The sequence below is a fragment of the Beta vulgaris genome, chromosome 5, assembly GCF_026745355.1.
Source record: "Beta vulgaris subsp. vulgaris cultivar EL10 chromosome 5, EL10.2, whole genome shotgun sequence".
NCBI classification, from domain to species: Eukaryota; Viridiplantae; Streptophyta; class Magnoliopsida; order Caryophyllales; family Amaranthaceae; genus Beta; species Beta vulgaris.
This window is the reverse complement of record NC_079206.1, coordinates 55,336,087-55,356,223: the sequence shown is the minus strand read 5'-3', so window position 1 is coordinate 55,356,223 and position 20,137 is coordinate 55,336,087. Positions and strand designations below refer to the sequence as shown.

The 20,137-nt window shown below is 35.6% G+C and overlaps 3 protein-coding genes across 4 annotated transcripts; 1 reads left to right on the top strand and 2 right to left on the bottom strand.

Moving 5' to 3' along the window:
* The first annotated feature begins 10 nt into the window (after nucleotides 1-10).
* On the top strand, nucleotides 11-1,860 carry LOC130591460 (uncharacterized). The gene is made up of 2 exons (XM_057394785.1): nucleotides 11-758; nucleotides 1,769-1,860. The coding sequence occupies exons 1-2, from the start codon at nucleotides 11-13 to the stop codon at nucleotides 1,858-1,860; spliced, it is 840 nt and encodes a 279-aa protein (XP_057250768.1).
* Nucleotides 1,656-8,284, bottom strand: LOC104893971 (uncharacterized). 2 transcript variants are annotated; one of them, XM_010680115.4, is made up of 5 exons: nucleotides 7,977-8,283; nucleotides 5,789-5,919; nucleotides 4,165-4,224; nucleotides 3,427-3,529; nucleotides 1,656-2,979 (listed from the first exon to the last, which is right to left on the bottom strand). In XM_010680115.4, exons 2-5 carry the CDS (start codon nucleotides 5,870-5,872, stop codon nucleotides 2,357-2,359), a joined length of 870 nt encoding a protein of 289 aa, XP_010678417.1. In that variant the 5' UTR covers nucleotides 5,873-5,919; nucleotides 7,977-8,283; the 3' UTR covers nucleotides 1,656-2,356. The 2 variants fall into 2 exon arrangements, with proteins under 2 accessions (XP_010678417.1, XP_048500285.1); XM_048644328.2 differs by lacking the exon at nucleotides 4,165-4,224 and having other exon boundaries at nucleotides 7,977-8,284.
* A 1,461-nt stretch (nucleotides 8,285-9,745) lies between these two features.
* LOC104893970 (uncharacterized) lies at nucleotides 9,746-15,815 on the bottom strand. Its single transcript, XM_010680114.4, has 3 exons — nucleotides 15,197-15,815; nucleotides 13,910-14,419; nucleotides 9,746-10,291 (listed from the first exon to the last, which is right to left on the bottom strand). Exons 1-3 carry the CDS (start codon nucleotides 15,521-15,523, stop codon nucleotides 9,746-9,748), a joined length of 1,383 nt encoding a protein of 460 aa, XP_010678416.3. The 5' UTR covers nucleotides 15,524-15,815.
* Nucleotides 15,816-20,137: the final 4,322 nt, after the last annotated feature.

The following is a 20,137-nucleotide window of genomic DNA, read 5'->3' as shown; positions in this document are numbered from 1 at the left end:
ACGTCATTTTATGTGGCGTGCTTGCACAAGTTCACTCCCAGTAAGGAAAGTGCTTCAGAGACGCCACCTTATCGATGAAGCAGGGTGCCCCTGCTGTGATAGAGAGGATGAGACACAATCACACTTATTCTATCGCTGCCCGATGTCGATCAAATTGTGGGAAGAGCTGGACAGTAACATATTATTGCCAGGGATGGAAGATGAAGGCATGTGTGATACCCTAGTCAGATGGAGTCAGATGGATACTAATGTGGTTCAAAAGGGTTGTTATATCCTATGGAACGTTTGGGTTGAAAGAAACAGGAGAGTTTTTGAGCATACAAGTCACCCTGTCACTATTGTGGGCCAGAGAATTATGAGACAAGTTGAAGATTTTAATAACTATGCTGTGAGGATTTATGGAGGAGTGCGCTCCCCTGCGGCCCCGAGCCCAAGCCGATGGTATGCTCCCCCGATTGGTGCTATTAAATTGAATACAGATGCAAGTTTGTCCGAGGAAGGATGGGTGGGACTTGGAGTGATAGCCCGCGATTCGGAAGGTAAGGTGTGCTTTGCTGCAACTAGACGTGTGCGTGCCTACTGGCCTCCCGAGGTAGCTGAATGCAAGGCCATTTACATGGCAACCCGCTTGGCCAAAGCTCATGGGTATGGTGATGTGGTTTTTGAATCCGACTCTCTGGTAGCAACGAAGAGGTTAACGAAAGCAGCTATTTTCTTCTCAGATTTGGATGCAATACTTGGGGACATTCTTTCTATGTGTAATGCATCTTCTTCTTTTTCTTTTTCTCATGTTAAAAGGGATGGGAATACTGTTACCCATAACCTTGCTAGAGTTGTGCCTTTTGGTGTTGAACAATGTTGGGAGCATCATTGTCCTAGTACTGTAACACCTTATGTACTTATGGACACCTTGTCCCTTTGATTAATGCACTTCTCTTTCCCCTCAAAAAAAAAAATGAAGTATATTCAAATTTCCATCAATATAAGGAGAAATGTTAAATATCTAAATGTGAAATAAAGAAATTGTTAGACCCTCATTTTACTTGTAATTACAAAATTCTTCAAACACTCATATTTCAATTTTAGATATTTAACGATCCATATTTAACATTTTCTCATTCAATAAATGGTTGTGAAGTGATGTGTTGGTTCATTTCATATTTTTCGTAAAAGTTATTTTTTCGTCGACATTATTTAAAAGGAAAAATTATTTTCAACGGTATCAACAATTAGCGATTTATTTTAAACGGTACCAACTATCGTTTATTCAAAAACATTACCAACTATTGGGCCTATCTGCAATAAACGGTATATTTGCAATAATTTTTCTGATTATGAACTAGTAAGAGTGTGACACGTGTCACCATATAGCGTTTGTTGCAAATATGCCCAATAGTTGGTACTGTTTTTGAATAAACGATAGTTGGTAACGTTTAAAATAAATCGCTAATAGTTGGTACCGTTGAAAGTAATTTTAATCACCAAAGCCAAATACGGTTAAAACAATTACATTAACAAATAAAGCCCCTCAAAAAAAAAAAAAAACAAATAAAGTTAACTTTAATCATTAATACCTCCAATTATTAATTGTGAAAATTATAAAAAGTTGAAATACTGTAAATATATATTTAACATAAATCTAATAACATCTTAGATGCTCATTGGTAAATATTGTATTATATTATATATTAGTCCCAAATTACTGGTCAAAGTAAGTACATGAACAGTACTCCAAAAGTTAAAAAGTTCCAGTTATTAATTCGATTAGCTCCAGAATTGTCTCTGACCCCCGACTCTCCAACTATTGTCAAAGGAGATATTGGTCTGCCATTGAAGCAGAGATATATTGATGATGGATAATACTCTAGCGTTTCAGCATAATCCGTGTATAAAGCCACAAAGTTTTGATCAATTCGCACCATGTACCCAACCCCAATACCAAAATGGATTATGTGTGAATCAGGGAGGGGTCCTGGTCTGTGTTATTTCCTTTGTGGAAAAGCTCAGCATGACCGTTGATCAGGAGAGGATGCGGTTCACGGACATGGTTTTCACTGGGGGTGTTTCGACAGGGCTCGTTGACCTTGCCAACGAGTAGTGGGTTCGATGGGTTCCCGATTGATCTCTGAAGGAGGGCTGGAATGAGAGGTGGTTTTGTTGGTTGATAGTAGGTTCTTTAATGGCGGTGGACTTGGTTGCGGTGAGATAGAGCTTGATTATGATGGTGCTCTTGGAGGAGAAAACCTTAAGGAAGAATGAGGAGGCTTTATATACAGTTATAGAAACCCTGTTCAGGTAATCCTCTTAAGTTTACAAAATCTTACAGAGCAAAACAGTATTGAACTCATCAAAACTATTATGCTTCACAAATGCTCTGAAGAGGGCCAACAGATTTCCTCTGCTCTATCAGAAGCTGTGCTTCTAGCTCAGATATTCTCTGTAACGAGGCTTGTTCAATGCAAGCACGGCGTTTACGCTCTTCTTCCAGTAACTCTGTCATTTGGTACCTCAATTCTGCCATTTCTTGCGCGAGGTCCTCTGCTTCTTCTTTTGCTCTAAATTTCTCTTTCTTAAGTTCTTCCTTAAGCTGCTTAATAAGTTCTTCATATTCATGGAGGTCATGGCACATTTTATCTCCATTACCCTTGAAATCTTTAGACTCACAACTGCTTTGATCAAAGGCCATCATTTCCAACCTCAAGCTCTCTATTTCACATTGGTACTCCAATGCATTAGAGGCAATAGACTCTTCTAGTTTTTCTATATGCAATCTTGATTGATGGAGTTGTGTTTCTTTAGTGCCTAGCTCTTGAACTAAGAAATCACACTCCGAGTTTGAACTCTTCAGTTCCTCCCTTAGACCGACAACTTCCTCCTCCAAAAGGTCAAAGTTAACTATTTTCATCTCGAAGCTCCCAAGACGCTCTTCCAAATGATTCACATCTGCGTTCCTTGCATTCAGCTCATCCTGCAAAAAGTCTAAAGAGGACAAATTATGCACCAAAGGAATAATGATGCTTTCACACAAACATAGCAAAATTTACAGCTTATAAGCACCAGCAAATCAATCTAGGAACTGGAGGAAGAAAACTACACACATGATCTCACAAGTCACAGGATAGGATCCTCTAAAGAGACATTTGGGTAATTTTGAATTTGATATTGTACAAAGATTCCAGCAGTTCACCAAAACAAACAAAGAAAAAAGATTTTGGTGGTCATCTGTCCATGATGGTTTAGTTTTGTTTCCCTAATGCCGTCCTTAATCTTCACCTTCCTCAAAAAATTGTCAATCTTATCAATCAAGATAGGTCCTGTTGAGTGGATGACTCAATCCCGCACTCGCACCACCAAAATAAATACAAACAGTGACAAAGGGAAGAAAGCCTAGTGCACAGATTGCACAAAAAGGGATGAATATATTACCAATTTCCTGATGGCAGTTTTTCAACTCTTTTTCTAACTCCTGAATGCGCCTCCTATCTTCCAAGCGAACCTCATTCAGTCTTCTTACATGCAGCTCCAGTCTCTGCATTGCATAAAATCTAGTACTTAGTAATAAATAAAAAACATAACCAAGCCTCATGGTAGCATGCAGAGTTTCACACTTGTTCTAACATCACCATAGAATAATGAAGAACAGATTAATGTACAGAACAGTAAAAAAGAACAATGACTATCCTTCCAGAATGTAAATATCACCAACTGAAAACATAAATCCTTCACTCCAGAGTGTCCTTTTAGTTTGGGACTTCCCGAACTATATACCATCAGCGCACATTGTTTATGTGGATTCATCAATAGGCTTCATATCAGTTTTTGGTAGAATTTAGAAGGCACATCATAAACAACAAATATATTAATAAAAAGGATGGCACACTGATAATAGCTCTTTTCATATACAGAAAAGACTATCAGGGAAAGACAGACTTGCGGGTACAAAGAGTACATATAAAACTGTCTGCCGCCAGATATGCTGCAAAGTCCTCTAGGATTCAATTGAGTACTCCAACAAATCAAATGATATTTCCACAACAGCACATATTTCCTTTTTTCCAGGTTGGGGGTCCGGAGGATGGAAGGATGAAGAGTACAGATTCTGTAACTAAGCAGTGATACATGTCAATAAATAACAGAATGTTCATAAAAAGATAGACGAATTACTTTGATCAAGTCAAAGCTTTGGGATTGCGTTTCTTTTAACAAGTCCTTCTCTCTTCTTAACTGCAACCAAAATGAGAAGCAAGAAAACAATGCATGAGTTACTCCTTTCATGCAAAAGTAATCTCATTAAAACAAAGTAAAAGATGAAGTAATGTTATATTGTTGCTATAGCATACACCATTGAGGACTAAAAAAATACTTCCTCCGTTTTCTTTGAGTTGTACCTTATTCCTGTTTTGTCTGTTTTGAATTAATTGTACACCTTATTTGGTCATTTTTGGTCCTTCAATTCACATAATTAACCTTGGCACATGCGATGGTCCCAAACAATTAAGCAACTTTTTCTCTCTAGCTTTACCAAACATCACAAGGGTTGATTTGTAAATTCGCACTCCTAATCTTTTCTCCTTAACATGTGTGCCAAACGGCCCAAACCCTTTGGGTACAACTAAAAAGACGGAGGAAGTACAAAAAATAAAATACAAAATGTTCCCCCCCCCCCCCCCCTCTCTGTTCTCCTTATAAAATGTGAAAGCAGACTTCTACATCATCCATCTTATAGAAGACAAAATCTTAGCATAGGGGTCGGCTGTTGAAATAGTAGACTAATCCTGCAAGCTGGCAGATTAAAGTGCCTGTAGAAGACATAGGTGAAAATCACTAGACGATTGCCTGATAAGGTGCAAATGAGGATTATATTTTTGGTAGCTTCTTTCAGAACCTTGATTTGACAAACAGAACGGAATAGGGAAAAATAAAGATATAAATTTGACAACCCAGGCCAAGTCTCATGAAGCTTCAATGACAGCATGTGAAAGGACCATGGCTTAATAGATATAAAATTGAAAATTGGATTATTCTCATGGCATAAATGTTATAACAAATTCCTATGACCAGGAATGCACCCATCATTATTGCATTTCACAAGCTAAATTATTGCGTAAAGCTGAACAGAACATTTATCTTTTATTGCAAATCAAGAACCTAACTGTCTGCTTCTGTGCAACAGAACATTTTGTTATCTACCACTGTAAATTGATACATTCCCCTATTTTACAATACCCTTGCCTAAGGAGCGACTGAACAGATGCAAAGGTTTCTCTTTTCTGTTGTTTTCTGAAGGGAGAGGGGTGTTATCGAATTTGCTCCATCAAATCACCGCACCTGGTAGAGTGCATTCTCTTCACCTTAAAGTTAAGTTTTAAGTATATAGATAAGTTCAGATAACTGATCTAAGTTCCAACAACTTCCAATAAGTTCTAATTAGTTATAAATAATTTTCAATATTCCAATAAGTTCAGAACAGTTCTACTAAGTTAAGATAAGTTTCAATAAATTTTAACAAGTATAAATAAATTCCATTCAAAAAACTTCATCAATAAAAAGATGAAGAGAAGACACCCTTAATGCAAAGACCAACAGGTCCACTGGGGGAAGCTACAGTGAATGATCTACTGCTGCTATTCAACTCACCAAGGACAATATCTTCTGTGCTTCATCGTTTCTATACAACACTTTTTCTCTTTTGTTATATCAAATATATCTAAGTCCACAACAACTTAGTGGTTAAAACTTACGTTGTCATGCAAAAGCAACCCAAAAGAACAATAGTACTGCAAGATACCTCTCTACATCTTGCTTCAATATGTAATAGTTCCTCTACATCAAAATTGGAGTCATCAGTATCACTCTTGGAGCTTGTGGACATCTTGAAAACATACACCACAAACGGTATATATCTGCCTGGTTGCAAAACTGCCATAAACACCATTAATCATGTTTATTATCAGTTACTAAAGAATTCTTAAAAATACATCTGCATGTGCTTTTTGATGTATGCGAATAAACGTATTGGATATGAAAAGGATCAAAAGGATAAGTCCAATATATCAGCATGAACATTTAGCACTTCAATATATCAGCATGAACACTTAGCACAAGGTACTTACTCTCTACAGATCAGTAGCAACTGAGGAGAACAAATTTCCTACTAGATACTTTGTATTGGCAATAGCTAAACATGAAAAAGATTGGTTCGGGCCTTCTGGGAGGGGGGAAGCATTTTTTACAAATTGGTATCTTAACCTTTTGTTTTGAAATTAAAACGACTCAACCATCTGCCCAAGTGCCCATCATGCCACAATTTTGAATGTTTACATATGGGTAACACATTCCTTGTATTTCATGACTAGAACAAGACAACTCAACCATCATACTATATCTCTTTATATGCATACATATGGAGTCAAATTCTTTACATATGGGTATCGACCTCTTCTTGTTTTGGGGGGGTGGGGGGTGGGGGGTGGGGGGTGGGGGGTGGACGGTTTAGCCATAATGCTAGAATTTGTAGGTATACACATGGGTAACACAACCTTCAAAATTCATGAGTGAAGACGCTTTAGGGGAGTTAGGTTCCCATGAACCCAAGTTATGTCCCAACATACAAGTTCTTATAAAAATAGAAGATAAAAAAAGAATGAAAATGTAGACAGAAAGAGCTACTAGCCTGAAGATTTTAAAATTTGACAAGTTAGAATGAACAGAGAACACTTGTTGACCTAATCAGGCAGTTCAGTCTGGATTCACCACGACCTTCAATGCAGACAATTTCCATCTACTCCCCTAACCATGTTTATATAGATCTGACAGATTCCATCACAAGCTCACACCTTATGTAGAAGGCCTAGTGGCCTACCAACTAAACACTGAATTTACCTAGAGAGCCGACACTCAATTCTTAAAAAAAACTAATGGAAGTGATCTCACTCTCCCATAGGATCATCCTTAATTTACTATCTGCACAGCTCTCTCCAAACATGATGAAAATGGCAACTCCATATGCATCTGGCATGGACACATAAATGGAGTGCTTACATATATGCTTATCGTCGTCAAATTTTCAGAAAAATATATCTCCGAAACACCCAAAGAAACATTTTTTAAGAAATGAAAAGATGCTTTTTTGTTTAATCTTTCAACATACTTCTAATAAACTTTATTAAAAAAAAGAGTCTCATACTCTCATCCATCCAACAAAGTAAATTCAACAATTGAACAATCCGTAGAAGTCCAGGGAGAGGGATTTGGCAATGAGCCTATATTAATGTGCAATTGTGCTTGAAGAAAATTCCACAACAAAATTTATAAAGGATATGCGGTCAGGATTATGTCAGCTAGACAGTTCATAAAGGTATAAGTCTCTATAACAGTCATCAAACTTGTGACATGAACAACCAACTCTCTAGCAAGAGGGTTCTCACTAAGACGCCAATGTGCCTTCTAATAGTTCGATAATTCCCATACTTCTGTTACTCAATTCAACTAGTAGCATCTAGGAAAGTCCAGACATAGACTATCAGTGTATAACTTTACAAATTAGGGAAATGATTCATAATACAGTATACATGAATAACATAATAATTCCGTAGGAAATGCTAATTAACAAAAGAAAGCCGTACCAATCAAATATCAATGCATGTTTATGCCAAATTTTGTCCTCAGTAAACAAGCTAACCTAGCTTACAAATTCTCTACAAATTGACATGAGGAAAATAACTTGCATAAACTAAAATATGATCTTTTATCTAATACTTAGAAAAAAGAGCATGATAATTTATTAATTTATCCAATTCATAAAAATAAACAAGTTCAAAGACTTAACATCGGACTAGGTTAAATTCAACCCCAAAACACAACAAATTCAGAAAATAAAATTATGTTCTTTCCAAACAGCTTTATTACCAAAGTCACTCATTTCTGCAATATGAATTCTACAGAATAAATGGGTTATTACTGAAACTCGAAATTACCTTGAATTGTAAATAATCTGGCAATCAGAAGATGAAGGAACTGAAAAATACCCAGAAAAAAATAATGGTCCAAAATTGGAAATTGAGAAATTTGCAGGGTTCAATTTGTTTGATTTTAGCGTTTAAGTAATATAGAAGAAGAATTATAAGAATAACAAGAGAGATAAATTTGGAGGATGAGTTCAAAGGAATTTGAATGGAAGAATCAAGAAAGCCCAGAATGGCGCAATGAGGAAGAAGTAAGTCAACAATAAGGCTGAAATTACCCTCTAAATCTTTTTTTTTTAATCATTATTGGCACTTTACAGAATTTTGAATTGAAGATGGACAGCTCATTTTGAGCACCAAGGGCTAAAAGGGCCAAAACAACACACTTTTTTTTTAGCTATGTCATTGTAATTTAAGTAACTTTTTAGTTTATCTTTCCACCTCTTTAGTTTATCTATCACATTTTGTTTTTCTTCGTTGGTTTTTGTCTAAGAGTAAAGTAAATAAACTATAAAACAATAAATGAACTATGATAAAAATGAAACCCAAATTGGACTATTTGGTTTGATTCTAGGATATACACAACAAAATATTTCATAATATTCTATTGATATTTAACCGCTGCAACTGTATTTTTAGATTCTACAATTGTAATTATGGATTGTGCATACAATTGATTTTTGTATATTTAGATTCTACAATTTTAATTATGGATTGTGCATATAATTGATTTTTGTATGTATATGAAAAAGGAACTCAAGATGGTATAATATAACTTCTATAATTGTATTTTATTGGCATTTGGCATTGCTATCACAAAATTGTAATAGGATTCATGATTATAGTACATCTCATAGAAGTATCGAAATTTTATTTAACCCAAATCCAACAAAGATCATCATGTTTCTTACCCATCTTTATTTCACTTTTGAATTAACAACATTATATAAGAAAAAGAAAATAAAATTATCTATTGCCTTTCAAACGTTAGTACTCCGGCAATTCACTACCTTTGGATAATATCTTTTACAAATTGGATAATTATAGTCAGATGCATCGACTTGTCATTTTTTGCTTAATATGAAGGCAACTGTAAATAATTTGTTCTGACATTTTGGTACTACAATCTACAACCAAATTAGCTTCTTTATAATCACTATCAACCCAATGCCAAAGCTTTGCTTATAAGGTCTCCAAAGAACAAGTTGGAGGTTCTGTGCAACAACGTTATCCTGCTTCTCTACTACTTTTTCGTCTCATATTACTCGCTACACTTCTCAATTCATAGATTTCTAGGCATTTTTTAGAGAAGAGAGGTAGAGAGTAAAAAGAAAAGGGATCATGTGAGGAGAGAGATAGAGAGAGTTTATTGCCAAAAATAAAAGTGTAGCAAATAATGTGAAACTTCCCACAATGAAAAGTGTAGCGAGTATTATGAAACGAAGGTAGTATGTAAATTCATTTCGTTTCTTTGCAATATTCGCTGATGTCCCAAAAAAAAAAAAAAAAATCCTGATGTTTCTGTATTTCTTGCACCAGGAAAATATACCAAAGAATTGGATTGAGTCCTTGCGGCCTGTAGGCCCAAAATATTCAACAAAGACCAAGATGCTACTAGTTCTTTTTCCCGATGGAGCCCTTCAATGAAAAGGTGTCTAGTCTGTACAAAATCTACACGAAATAGAGCCCCAATGGGGGTTCATATGTCAGGTGAGTTATCTTCATGAAGCGTGCCCTGGGTAGGCAACTTGGAGAGCGCTTCAGCCTTTGTGAGAATTAGGCTAGCTGTGGAGACCGCTGCTTGCAGCTTCAGCCTGTTGGCCAGCACAATGAGAATTGAAGACCGTCTCGCTGTTACAAACCACATTACATATAGTACACGTTCTCACAGCATCAGCAGCAGCCCCAGATTCCAGAATATTCCGTTTCTTCGTCTCCACATCCTTTGGCTCCTTAGCCGGACCTTTTTTCTTCGCCTTCTGCGGTTCAGGCAAAGATATTTTGGTGGCAGCTGTGTTTCCTTCAACTCCGGTGGACGGATTTGTCGAGGGTAGTGGAGCAGCAGTTGAGGGTAGTGGAGCAGAAATTGAGGCAGGGGTAGTAATGGTGCTAGAGTTCGAGGTTTGGAGCTTCTGCACATTCTTTTGGTGCTTCTTTCCTGCTAGGTGAATCTTCAGACCATCACTGCTTGTACAGCTGATTTTGCAAACAACACACCACACTGGAGCAGATTCCCCACTTTTCTTTTTCTTGGTTGGAGTCTGTTGCGCCTTGGTCTCCGACATACCCACTGAAACAGGATTTGAATTCACACTACGAGCACGTTCCTAAAGCAGGAGTATCAGACATTAAAGCTAATATATTTATGAAAACAGATATCCCACTGAACTAAAAAAAGAACGAAGAATTTATCACAAAAGAGTATATACAAAACATTCAAAGGAAAAGAAAAATTCTATTGCACAGCTCATAATGAACAAAACCATCATGGTAGAACCAGTTATACAAACATAAGCCACAACCAGCCCCCTAATTCTACCCTGCTCAGTAATCCCTTTCAGAAGCATTAGGGTAATGTGTCAAGTGTATCCAACAAACTGCCACACCAGTGGAAGAGTTACTAATTGATTCAATTTGTACAAGTCTAACTTTTACCCTAGCCAACAATCTAAGAGTAACTTAGTTTGCATATTCAAGTTCCTAAGAGTGCAAACTTATTATTGGAAAATCAATAACTTATTGAGTTTCCCAAAGACCCAAACTTTAGTCAGTGATAAAATGATGTCCCTTAAACCTGACATCATAAGCAGAACCATGAACCAAATGACAGTTCCACATGGTATTAATACAGCCAGCGTACATATGAGCACTATTGACTAGCCAGCCCGAGTGAGATGCTGTATTTCAAGAGACATGTACAGTTCAAATTACAATTGCAAAAACAATAGCTTTATATTAGGGCAAGAATTTCAAGGAGATTGATATCGGGAACAGTGAACGAGTAATCTGAACTCCTGAAAAGAAAAAGGTCCTCTTCCTACCATCGAACTTCAAAGGAACTCGTTCAACCATGGAATTCCAAACTAATCCAAGGATTACCCTCATAGCATTCTTAGAAATCCTCCCCCACAAGATCCAAGAGAGCACTCCAAAAAATCAAGCGAGATCTTCAAGCCATTTAAAAGTGATACAAAATTAAATTAAATTAAAAGTAAAAAAGAAGTAGAGACGGCACTTTTTAAAATCTGTCCCTGCAACGAAATTTAGGCTCTCTTCTAACCATATAACCTCTTAGAGATCTTCCCCACAACATCCAAGAGAACACTTGTAGAATTGCTCTTAAAGGGAAGCCGACGGCAGGTAGGACATGAAAGTAAAACTGAACAATTTACTCTGCCAAACAAGAAAACCTATTAAGGATGACAGAATCCACTTCAATCCATGCGTTGCCATATTTAGATTTCAGACATGTCAATTTCAACAACCAAAATTAACTACAAAATCTGGAGAAAGAGAGAAAAAGTAGTCCATGAGGTAGAGGCCATTTAAGATATAGAGTAGAGAGGTTTTGTTTAATTTCTCAAAATAAGAAACAAAAACCAAAAAAATGGATCATATGCAAACTATATGTGAGAGCTATCATCATCTTCCACCAAAAACACAAGCAGCACATTTAATTTGTCTCCTCTCCCTTGTATACAGGAGATACCTCCTTGGTATCCTATAATAATTGATATTTTCCTTTAATATCAGGGAAAAGAGGAAGAACAAGAGAGCACCAAAATCCTCCCATTGCACAAAGAGTCAGCAAAGCTAACTTAACTCGTGAATAAGACAACAAATACGACTCACAGGAATAAAACACTGTAGTTAGTATTAAAATACTTCCATTGAAACAGGCGGACTTATTGCTAGAGTTGCAGTGCTTTACCTGTTTATTATGACACACATATGGACATGAATACATGATCCAGATTCCAGCGAAAGATACTTGCTAGCTTCAACTAGTAAAAGCAACATAACAGGACAGCTTGACCTGAACCGAACACGACATCTCAAAAACAGAAATTACTTAAATTAACTGGACGATGAGTAACCTATTTGATCAAAAGGTTTGGCTAGCATCGTGAAATCACATCAGATTTATTAGACATGAAACAATAGCCTAACAGAACATGACCTGTTCGCCAGCTAATTGTATAGCATCTGCAAAAGGCAATAGGCCCAATACTCAACAGCCTAACCATTGACACATGAGCTATCGGTTCAAAAACCCAATTTTTCCTTTTCAAAGGCAATCATGAAATTCGTTGACTCTCATCCCTTGGAGAAATTTTTTATCCCTCTTCAAACTCACGATAAATTATGGAGATCTGGCATACAGCGGCAAAAGACCCACCTTGTGCATAAACTACCGAAGATTAATATTGCTCCACACTAAACCAAAGGAGCCAAGTAGACTACTATGATGCAAGTTAGTTTCAGATCTCAGTCTACTAAAAGTCAAAACCATAGCGTTGCTATTGGTGTGCTTGCTTAAAGCAACACTGTAGAGAATCCAGACTGTCACCAACTGACATTAACATTTATAAGATCTGCAAGGTCGGATTTGACGCATCAACTGTCAAGCAAGGGGGATTATCAGTAAAACACTGCCTCTTTCTTGTTTCAGTTCTGTAATGAACTAGCATCACTAAGGTAGATAAAAGAAGTAAGGAGTAAAACTGATACTTGATCGATAATATGGAATTTGACAGTGAAGAAGATAGTAACAAGCATTCGAGAGGCTTGTTTCTCTCCCAAAACTAGACTACTAAATCCTCCAATATTTTCTTCATGTCCTTTCATTCTCCCTACTCTATTTATAGCATTTCATTTCTCACACTCTTTCTGTCTTCTTCCTCAAGTTACTACTAATAACTAACTAATTATGCATTACCCATATTACCCCTCTCACTAGGCTTGTTCATCACATGATCTTTCCCATCCCCTGCATTAATCGGACTTCTACTTCAGCAGTATGTAAGCCAAGCTCCAACAATGTTCTATTCATCACTCATCAGCTAGTTGAACGTTAATTAAGGAGGCTGAAACTACAACTTGGGCACGTGACTACAAAAAGCATATCCTTTCTTCGTTACTTAAGCTATTCGGAGGTGAATGGATTTGACCTAATCAACAAACAAAGTAACCTCACTCCCTCATATTCATTTTTATGAACTATACAATACCATATGATGCTGCCATGGTGCTTAAAAAGGGAAGGAGCCACTACTGCCACAAGGGAAGGAGACAATAAAAACAACTAGCTTTTCTAGTTGACATCTTTAGAAATAATCTAAAAATTCCAATTCAATACAATACACCAAAAGTATATACACAAAGCCTAACCTAGAGCACAGCGAAAGAGCATGAACACAAGAAAGGGAAAAGGTTCTCTCAACAAAGTGTAGTTACATACGAACATTGATACTTTCAAATGTAGAGGTGCATATATAACAAGTTAGACTGTTAGAGTGTATTTAGACCTTAAAGACTCGTTATGTATCCTACATCTTCAACCTTTTTTTTTTACAGGATCTTCAATGTTAGAATAACCATCTTAGACTCTTCCTACTCTTTCACCAAATTATGACCCTTGTATCGGAGTTTAAGTATCATCTCTTCCTAATTCGTACATCCTCAAAATATTTAGTCATCTTTCAAGCATTCAAATTCTATGTATTGCACTTCTTACCAAAATCAGCTTAACCAGTTTCCACCCCATAGGTTCTTAATATTACCGTAAACAAAAACACACTTATTTACCGATATTGACCAATGAAATACTTCTAGAACGTAGGTCCTCTTGATATTAAACTGCAAACACATGTGATATCAGCTAGTTGCAATTAAATCCTAGATGCAGACAGGTAAGAGTTTAAACAATGTTAAAGAATATTCACCTTTGCAACATGCTTCTTTCCAACTACATGATCAGCAAATGCTATTTCCCCATTACAGGCCACATTGCATATTGCACAAGTCCTCATAGATTGAGCTGCGGCACCACCTTCCAAAAGCTTCTGCTTCTTTACTTCCAAATTAGCAGACTGATTTGGTCTTGGGACACCTTGTCCATCAGGAGTAACTATTTTACCACTACTATTTGCAGACTGAGATGCTTGCATAGGCGTAGCTGCAGATTGTAAACCTGGAGCATAAAGTTTCAGGAGACCTTTGCCATGCTTCTTCCCAGATAAGTGCTTCGCATAAACATCAACGCTGCTGCACTCAACCTTACAAACCTCACATCGCACATTTTGGCTCACAGACGATTTGTTTGGAAAAGCCCTGGGTCGCTTTAGTTTTTTCTTAGGTACATTTGTAACCAATTGTCGACTTACCGGCTTGTGGTTCATTGGGGCGGCATAACTTGTTGAAGCAGTGGCTTCCTGCCTCAACGGGTGGATAGCCTGCAGCTTAAAAGCATCCGCTAGTAAATTTCTAGTCATCACACCCCATAAAACTATATACAACACCCCAAAAGAATGTTAAGACATCACATTTAACAGCCTTATCACTTTGTATGGTAAATGTAAGCCATAAATCCGTAAATATTAAACACCCATGATTAGCTGGACCTTGTCAAAATTACTTTCTTACATAACTCATAACAATAATGATTTTCAGAACCCCAAATTCCAATTTAAACCACACACTATTACGCTCCAACTGTCCAACATAACAATTGCAAGAAGCACAAAAACCAAAAACAGATTATGTGTACATAAGTCATTAAGTTGGTCTACAAAAAAGACCTATCTTACTATTTGACACAGAAAAAAATCACTTAATAAAAAGTAACGTAAACAAAAAGTGACTCCAACATAAAAAGTGATAGCCTCAGTTTCATTCATCATACTCCCAGGTATACTACATGTGTCGTACACCCAAGATTAATTCTTGCTCATTTGAAACTTTTCCTTTTTAGTAATGCGCACAAAAAAATAGCCTCGACTATACCATGCTCAAAATACACTCGGGTGTGTGATAAAATTTTAAAGAATTTGCCTATGTACATGCACCTTTGATCTCTCTCCACCCAAAACATTTAGAAACATATTGCACATTCGTCAATCACAAATTAGGAATTCAACTAGAAAAAAGAAACCACAATCAACCAACAAAAATTCAACAACTACCCATTTTCAAGAAAGAGCAAATAAATAAAAAAGGAAAAAGAAACATACAGGAGAATACTTAATAGGAGCTGCTTGTTTGACGACCCAACTGGGAGTAACATCATTATTAGTACCCGAATAATTCACAGGTGGGGCCCCAAACCCGGCGTAATTAGATGGGTAATGCCCAGAATCAATATATGGGTTGAAGGTAAGAGGATGAGAGAAGGATGGAACAGAGGAGAGAGAATTGAAAGGAGGAGGAGGGTGAGATAATGAATGGTCAGAGGAGAGAGAATGGAAATTATGGGGTGGGTTAGGAATTGTAGGGGGGAAAGATTGAGTAGATAAGTAAGATATATTGGTGTATGAAGGTTGATTAAGTGGTTCATACATTTTTTTTGTTGTTTTTGTTAGTTTACAACAGATGAAATTTGTGGAAATGTTGTAATGAAATGAAAACTGGATTTTTTTTGTAAGAAAGAAGTTGTGAAGGAAGATGATGAAAATGTATGGAAGTGTGCTGTAGATCTAGGTTTGGAGTGAGAAGAAGAGGAAGACAAAGGGAAGGAATTTAAGATGATTTACCAGAAACCCAAAACTCTGAACTATGAATCTGTGCGATTGGACTGAGTTGAGAGTTCTAAATCTCACTTTTTTGATAATGAGTAATGACCCATTTGACATTTCCTTAGACTCGTACAACTTGATTATTGTGTAGTTGTGTTTTTTTTTTTTTTAATACTACCTCCGTTCTTTTTTAGTTGCAACGTTTGACAAATTGCACTATTCATATTCTCTTATTTGACCACATTTATTGATTTATATGTTAAACAAAATATAGTCATGTGGGGTCTTGTTTGATTCGTTTCGATGTAAGCTTTCATAATATCAAATTTTTATAATTTTTACTTACATACAATTAGAGATAAAACGATTTGAAATTGTACATTGATAAGCGTGAAAGTCAAAACGTTGCAACTAAATAAAAACAGAGGTAGTATATGAGCGACGAAGTCAATACAAAGTACAAAAAAAAAGGGGAATCGAAGCTGTGAATTGTGATAACACTTCTTTTATCATTGTTACTATATCATTTTAGAGTATTGTTAAATGCCGCTCTAATATTTCTTACGATTTTTTCACCAAATATCCCGAGTTTTTGATTTATTCACGAGGTACCATCGCACTTTTGAAAATACACAGGGTACCTCTCAGTTTTACAATAATACATCCACGTACCCTTAGTAACTAACAGCTTTTAACGCCTTTAGTTTTAACCCTAATTTGTAACACCCCGATAATTCTTTTTTTCTAGAAATAACTTTATAATAAACCTTAGAGAATTTCTCAGGCATTATCGCCCGTGTGATAACGTTTCGGCTTACTCAGAATTTTGCAGCGGAAAACAATTTACTAAAAACCAACTTTATTAAAACTTATGAAATAAGAAACCAATAACAATGTTTTGAACTAAAACACACCAACTTAAAACTAATGTCTGAAAACATAAACTCCTAGAAAAACAACTTAAATGGTTCTAGTAATACAAGAGCCTCTCCATTCCAGATTCCCCAATGATATGCATCTTCGAACCTGTAATGTCAATGCCGTCTCAACTCTGCTCCCCCGAAGGATCACCACATGAACAATAGGCAAAGCCATGATCACAAACACAAACAAGCACGTAATCAGCAAAGCTGAGTACTACATATCAGACATACATAACCCTAAACATGATACTACAAAAATATAAAATGTAGGAATAAATAGTAATAAAACATATAACAATCTGCAGACGACTCCTACTGAACTAGACTCTAAACTTTTATTTCTTCTTTAAATGGAATAGTTATGGGACGAGTTGTCTACACTGAAATAGGATATACGGTCATGACTCCGTAATCCAAAATGACATGCGATATCGAGGAACCTTTAACTAATGAGGAAAGGTGATCAATCGAATCCTAGGAAAATACATGGCACGCTCACCTTGCATCCCAACCCTTAGTGTCCAACTCTAGACGTACACCAGTCTAAAGTCTATAACCTATTCTCGTTTCACTTTACGTTGATACATTTTAATACTTGTGTTGACACCAACCAAGCACATAACACATAACTAATAATCACATAATCATCACAGAACTCCTTTTTATCTTAGAATTAACAAGTGTTCACAACTTATCAATCAAGACTCATCTAACTTCTTTTTATTCTTTACTAACTTGCCTGTTGAACCTAGCCAACAGTAAACTATACCTTTATATAGGTATAACTCATACTCACCCGAATCTGATTGGCCATATTTCTCATAGTTCCGTTTATTTTTAGCCAAAACTTCCTTCTTGAAAGTTGTAGATCTCGAAAAGTTATTGAATTTAGGCTCAAGAATCACTTAATTCCGATTCTTATTCTATTAGTTATGACCTCTGCAAGTTTCGCAATTCTGCTGCCATATTTCACTCGCGATTTCGGTATTTCATTCTTTTTCTTCCTTCTCCATTGTTGTGGTTGTTTTTCTTTTCTTTCTCTTCAAGATTCCATTAAAGTAATAGTTTTTATATTATTTTATTATTTATTAGCATGTATATGATTTAAATTATGGTTTTATATGCAAATATATATTTCGGCTGTCATATATGTAAAAAATAATAAATTTCAGATTTATTATATTAAGTTATTTTCAGTTTTTATTATGAAAGTTATGGTTTTTAAGGTTTTTAATCACTAGAAACTATACTTATAAAATATAAATCATGAGATTTGGTTAGCATATAATTTTATATGTATTAAATATATTTTCAGAAGATTTATAAATTTTTATAAGTGCTGGAATTTCAGAAAATATGTATTTTAAGGGTTTTTAATGATTTTTAATCACTAGAATAGTTGTACTATACTAGGGATTAAAAATAACGAAAGTTTGATACGTAAAAACGATTTTAAAACATGTTTAAGGGGTTTGGGTCGTTTTTAAAGTTGCTGTAAATTTTTAATTCAAGGTATTTATTTCATTATTTTATTTTATAGGCGGACAATTCGTAGTAGGAGACTTTTAGAGCGTAAAAGTGGCCTACAGATTCGTTTATACAAGGTACGTACATAGTCTACGTGCTATATGATTTAGAAACATGCTTTAGGGATGTTTTATTTATTAGTATCATGTATAGGATTCTGTTGTTCATATATATGATTTACTGGAATTGTTTTACATGTTATTTGCCTGTGTGCTACATGTAAACTAGTAGTATTTATGAGTATGCATGTTTGTATGGAAGTTTGATGCAAGCAGATAAGTCCAGTTTAAGTATTAATTCGTGAGTGAATTAATGTAAGTAAGATTGAATCATGTGTTACATAGATTCTTGAGTATTATTTATTTATCTTATAAGAACCGTGGATCTTATTTGGTAAGTATGAGTTATACCTATATAAAGGTACAGTTTACTGTTGGCTAGGTTCAACATGCAAGTTAGTAAAGAATAAAAAGAAGTTAAAGGAGTCTTGATTGATAAGTTGTGAACACTTGTTAATTCTAAGATAAAAAGGAGTTCTGTGATGATTATGTGATTATTAGTTATGTGTTATGTGCTTGGTTGGTGTCAACACAAGTATTAAAATGTATACAACGTAAAGTGAAACGAGAATAGGTTATAGACTTTAGACTGGTGCACGTCTAGAGTTGGACACTAAGGGTTGGGATGCAAGGTGAGCGTGCCATGTATTTTCCTAGGATTCGATTGATCACCTTTCCTCATTAGTTAAAGGTTCCTCGATATCGCAGGTCATTTTGGATTACGGAGTCATGACCGTATTTCCTATTTCAGTATAGACAACTCGTCCCATAACTATTCCATTTAAAGAAGAAATAAAAGTTTAGAGTCTAGGTCAGTAGGAGTCGTCTGCAGATTGTTATATGTTTTATCACTATTTATTCCTACAAGTTATATTTTTGTAGTATCATGTTTAGGGTTATGTATGTCTGATATGTAGTACTCAGCTTTGCTGATTACGTGCTTGTCTGTGTTTGTGATCATGGCTTTGCCTATTGTTCCTGTGGTGATCCTTCGGGGGAGCAGAGTTGAGACGGTATTGACATTACAGGTTCGAAGATGCATATCATTGGGGAATCTGGAATGGAGAGGCTCTTGTATTACTAGAACCATTTAAGTTGTTTTTCTAGGAGTTTATGTTTTCAGACATTAGTTTTAAGTTGGTGTGTTTTAGTTCAAAACATTGTTATTGATTTCTTATTTCATAAGTTTTAATAAAGTTGGTTTTTAGTAAATTGTTTTCCGCTGCAAAATTCTGAGTAAGCCGAAACGTTATCACACGGGCGATAATGCCTGGGAAATTCTCTAAGGTTTATTATAAAGTTATTTCTAGAAAAAGAGAATTATCGGGGTGTTACAAAGTGGTATCAGAGCTTTAAGTTAGTTTAAGACTTATAGGCGCCTAACTAACTAACTAGCTTATTAAGTTACCTAACTTATTGGTTATTTGGAGGAAACCTTAGTATTGCTCCTACGTTTTCATTTCAAAAAAAATTTTTTTTTTTATATACACCGAATTTTTTTTTTTCGGAAAAATTTGGGGTTCGAAATTTTTAAGTTTCAGCGAAATTTTTTTCGAAAAGTGCTGAGTCCGAAAAAAAAAAAAAAATTCGAGTGAAGATTTTTTTTCGAGTGACTAGGTGGTCCGAATTTTTTTTTTTTTTCGAAAAGTTATTATTAGACACTTAAGTAATGTTATTTATAAAGGTGTCTGCATTATTTTTCATGCCTTTAAGGTTTATAGTATTGCATTGTGAGAATGGGTAGTATAAGAAGGGCATATAAGATAGAAACATTATATGTCTGCACTAGAAGGTTAGTTCAGCATCATTTTTATTTTCTTCCCTGCAAATAAGTGCATTATTATTATACTTCCCTGCTATTGATGCATGAATATTTTTCTTCCCTACTAACTGTTTATAATTCTTTCCTGCAAAGTGTATATTTGCATGTC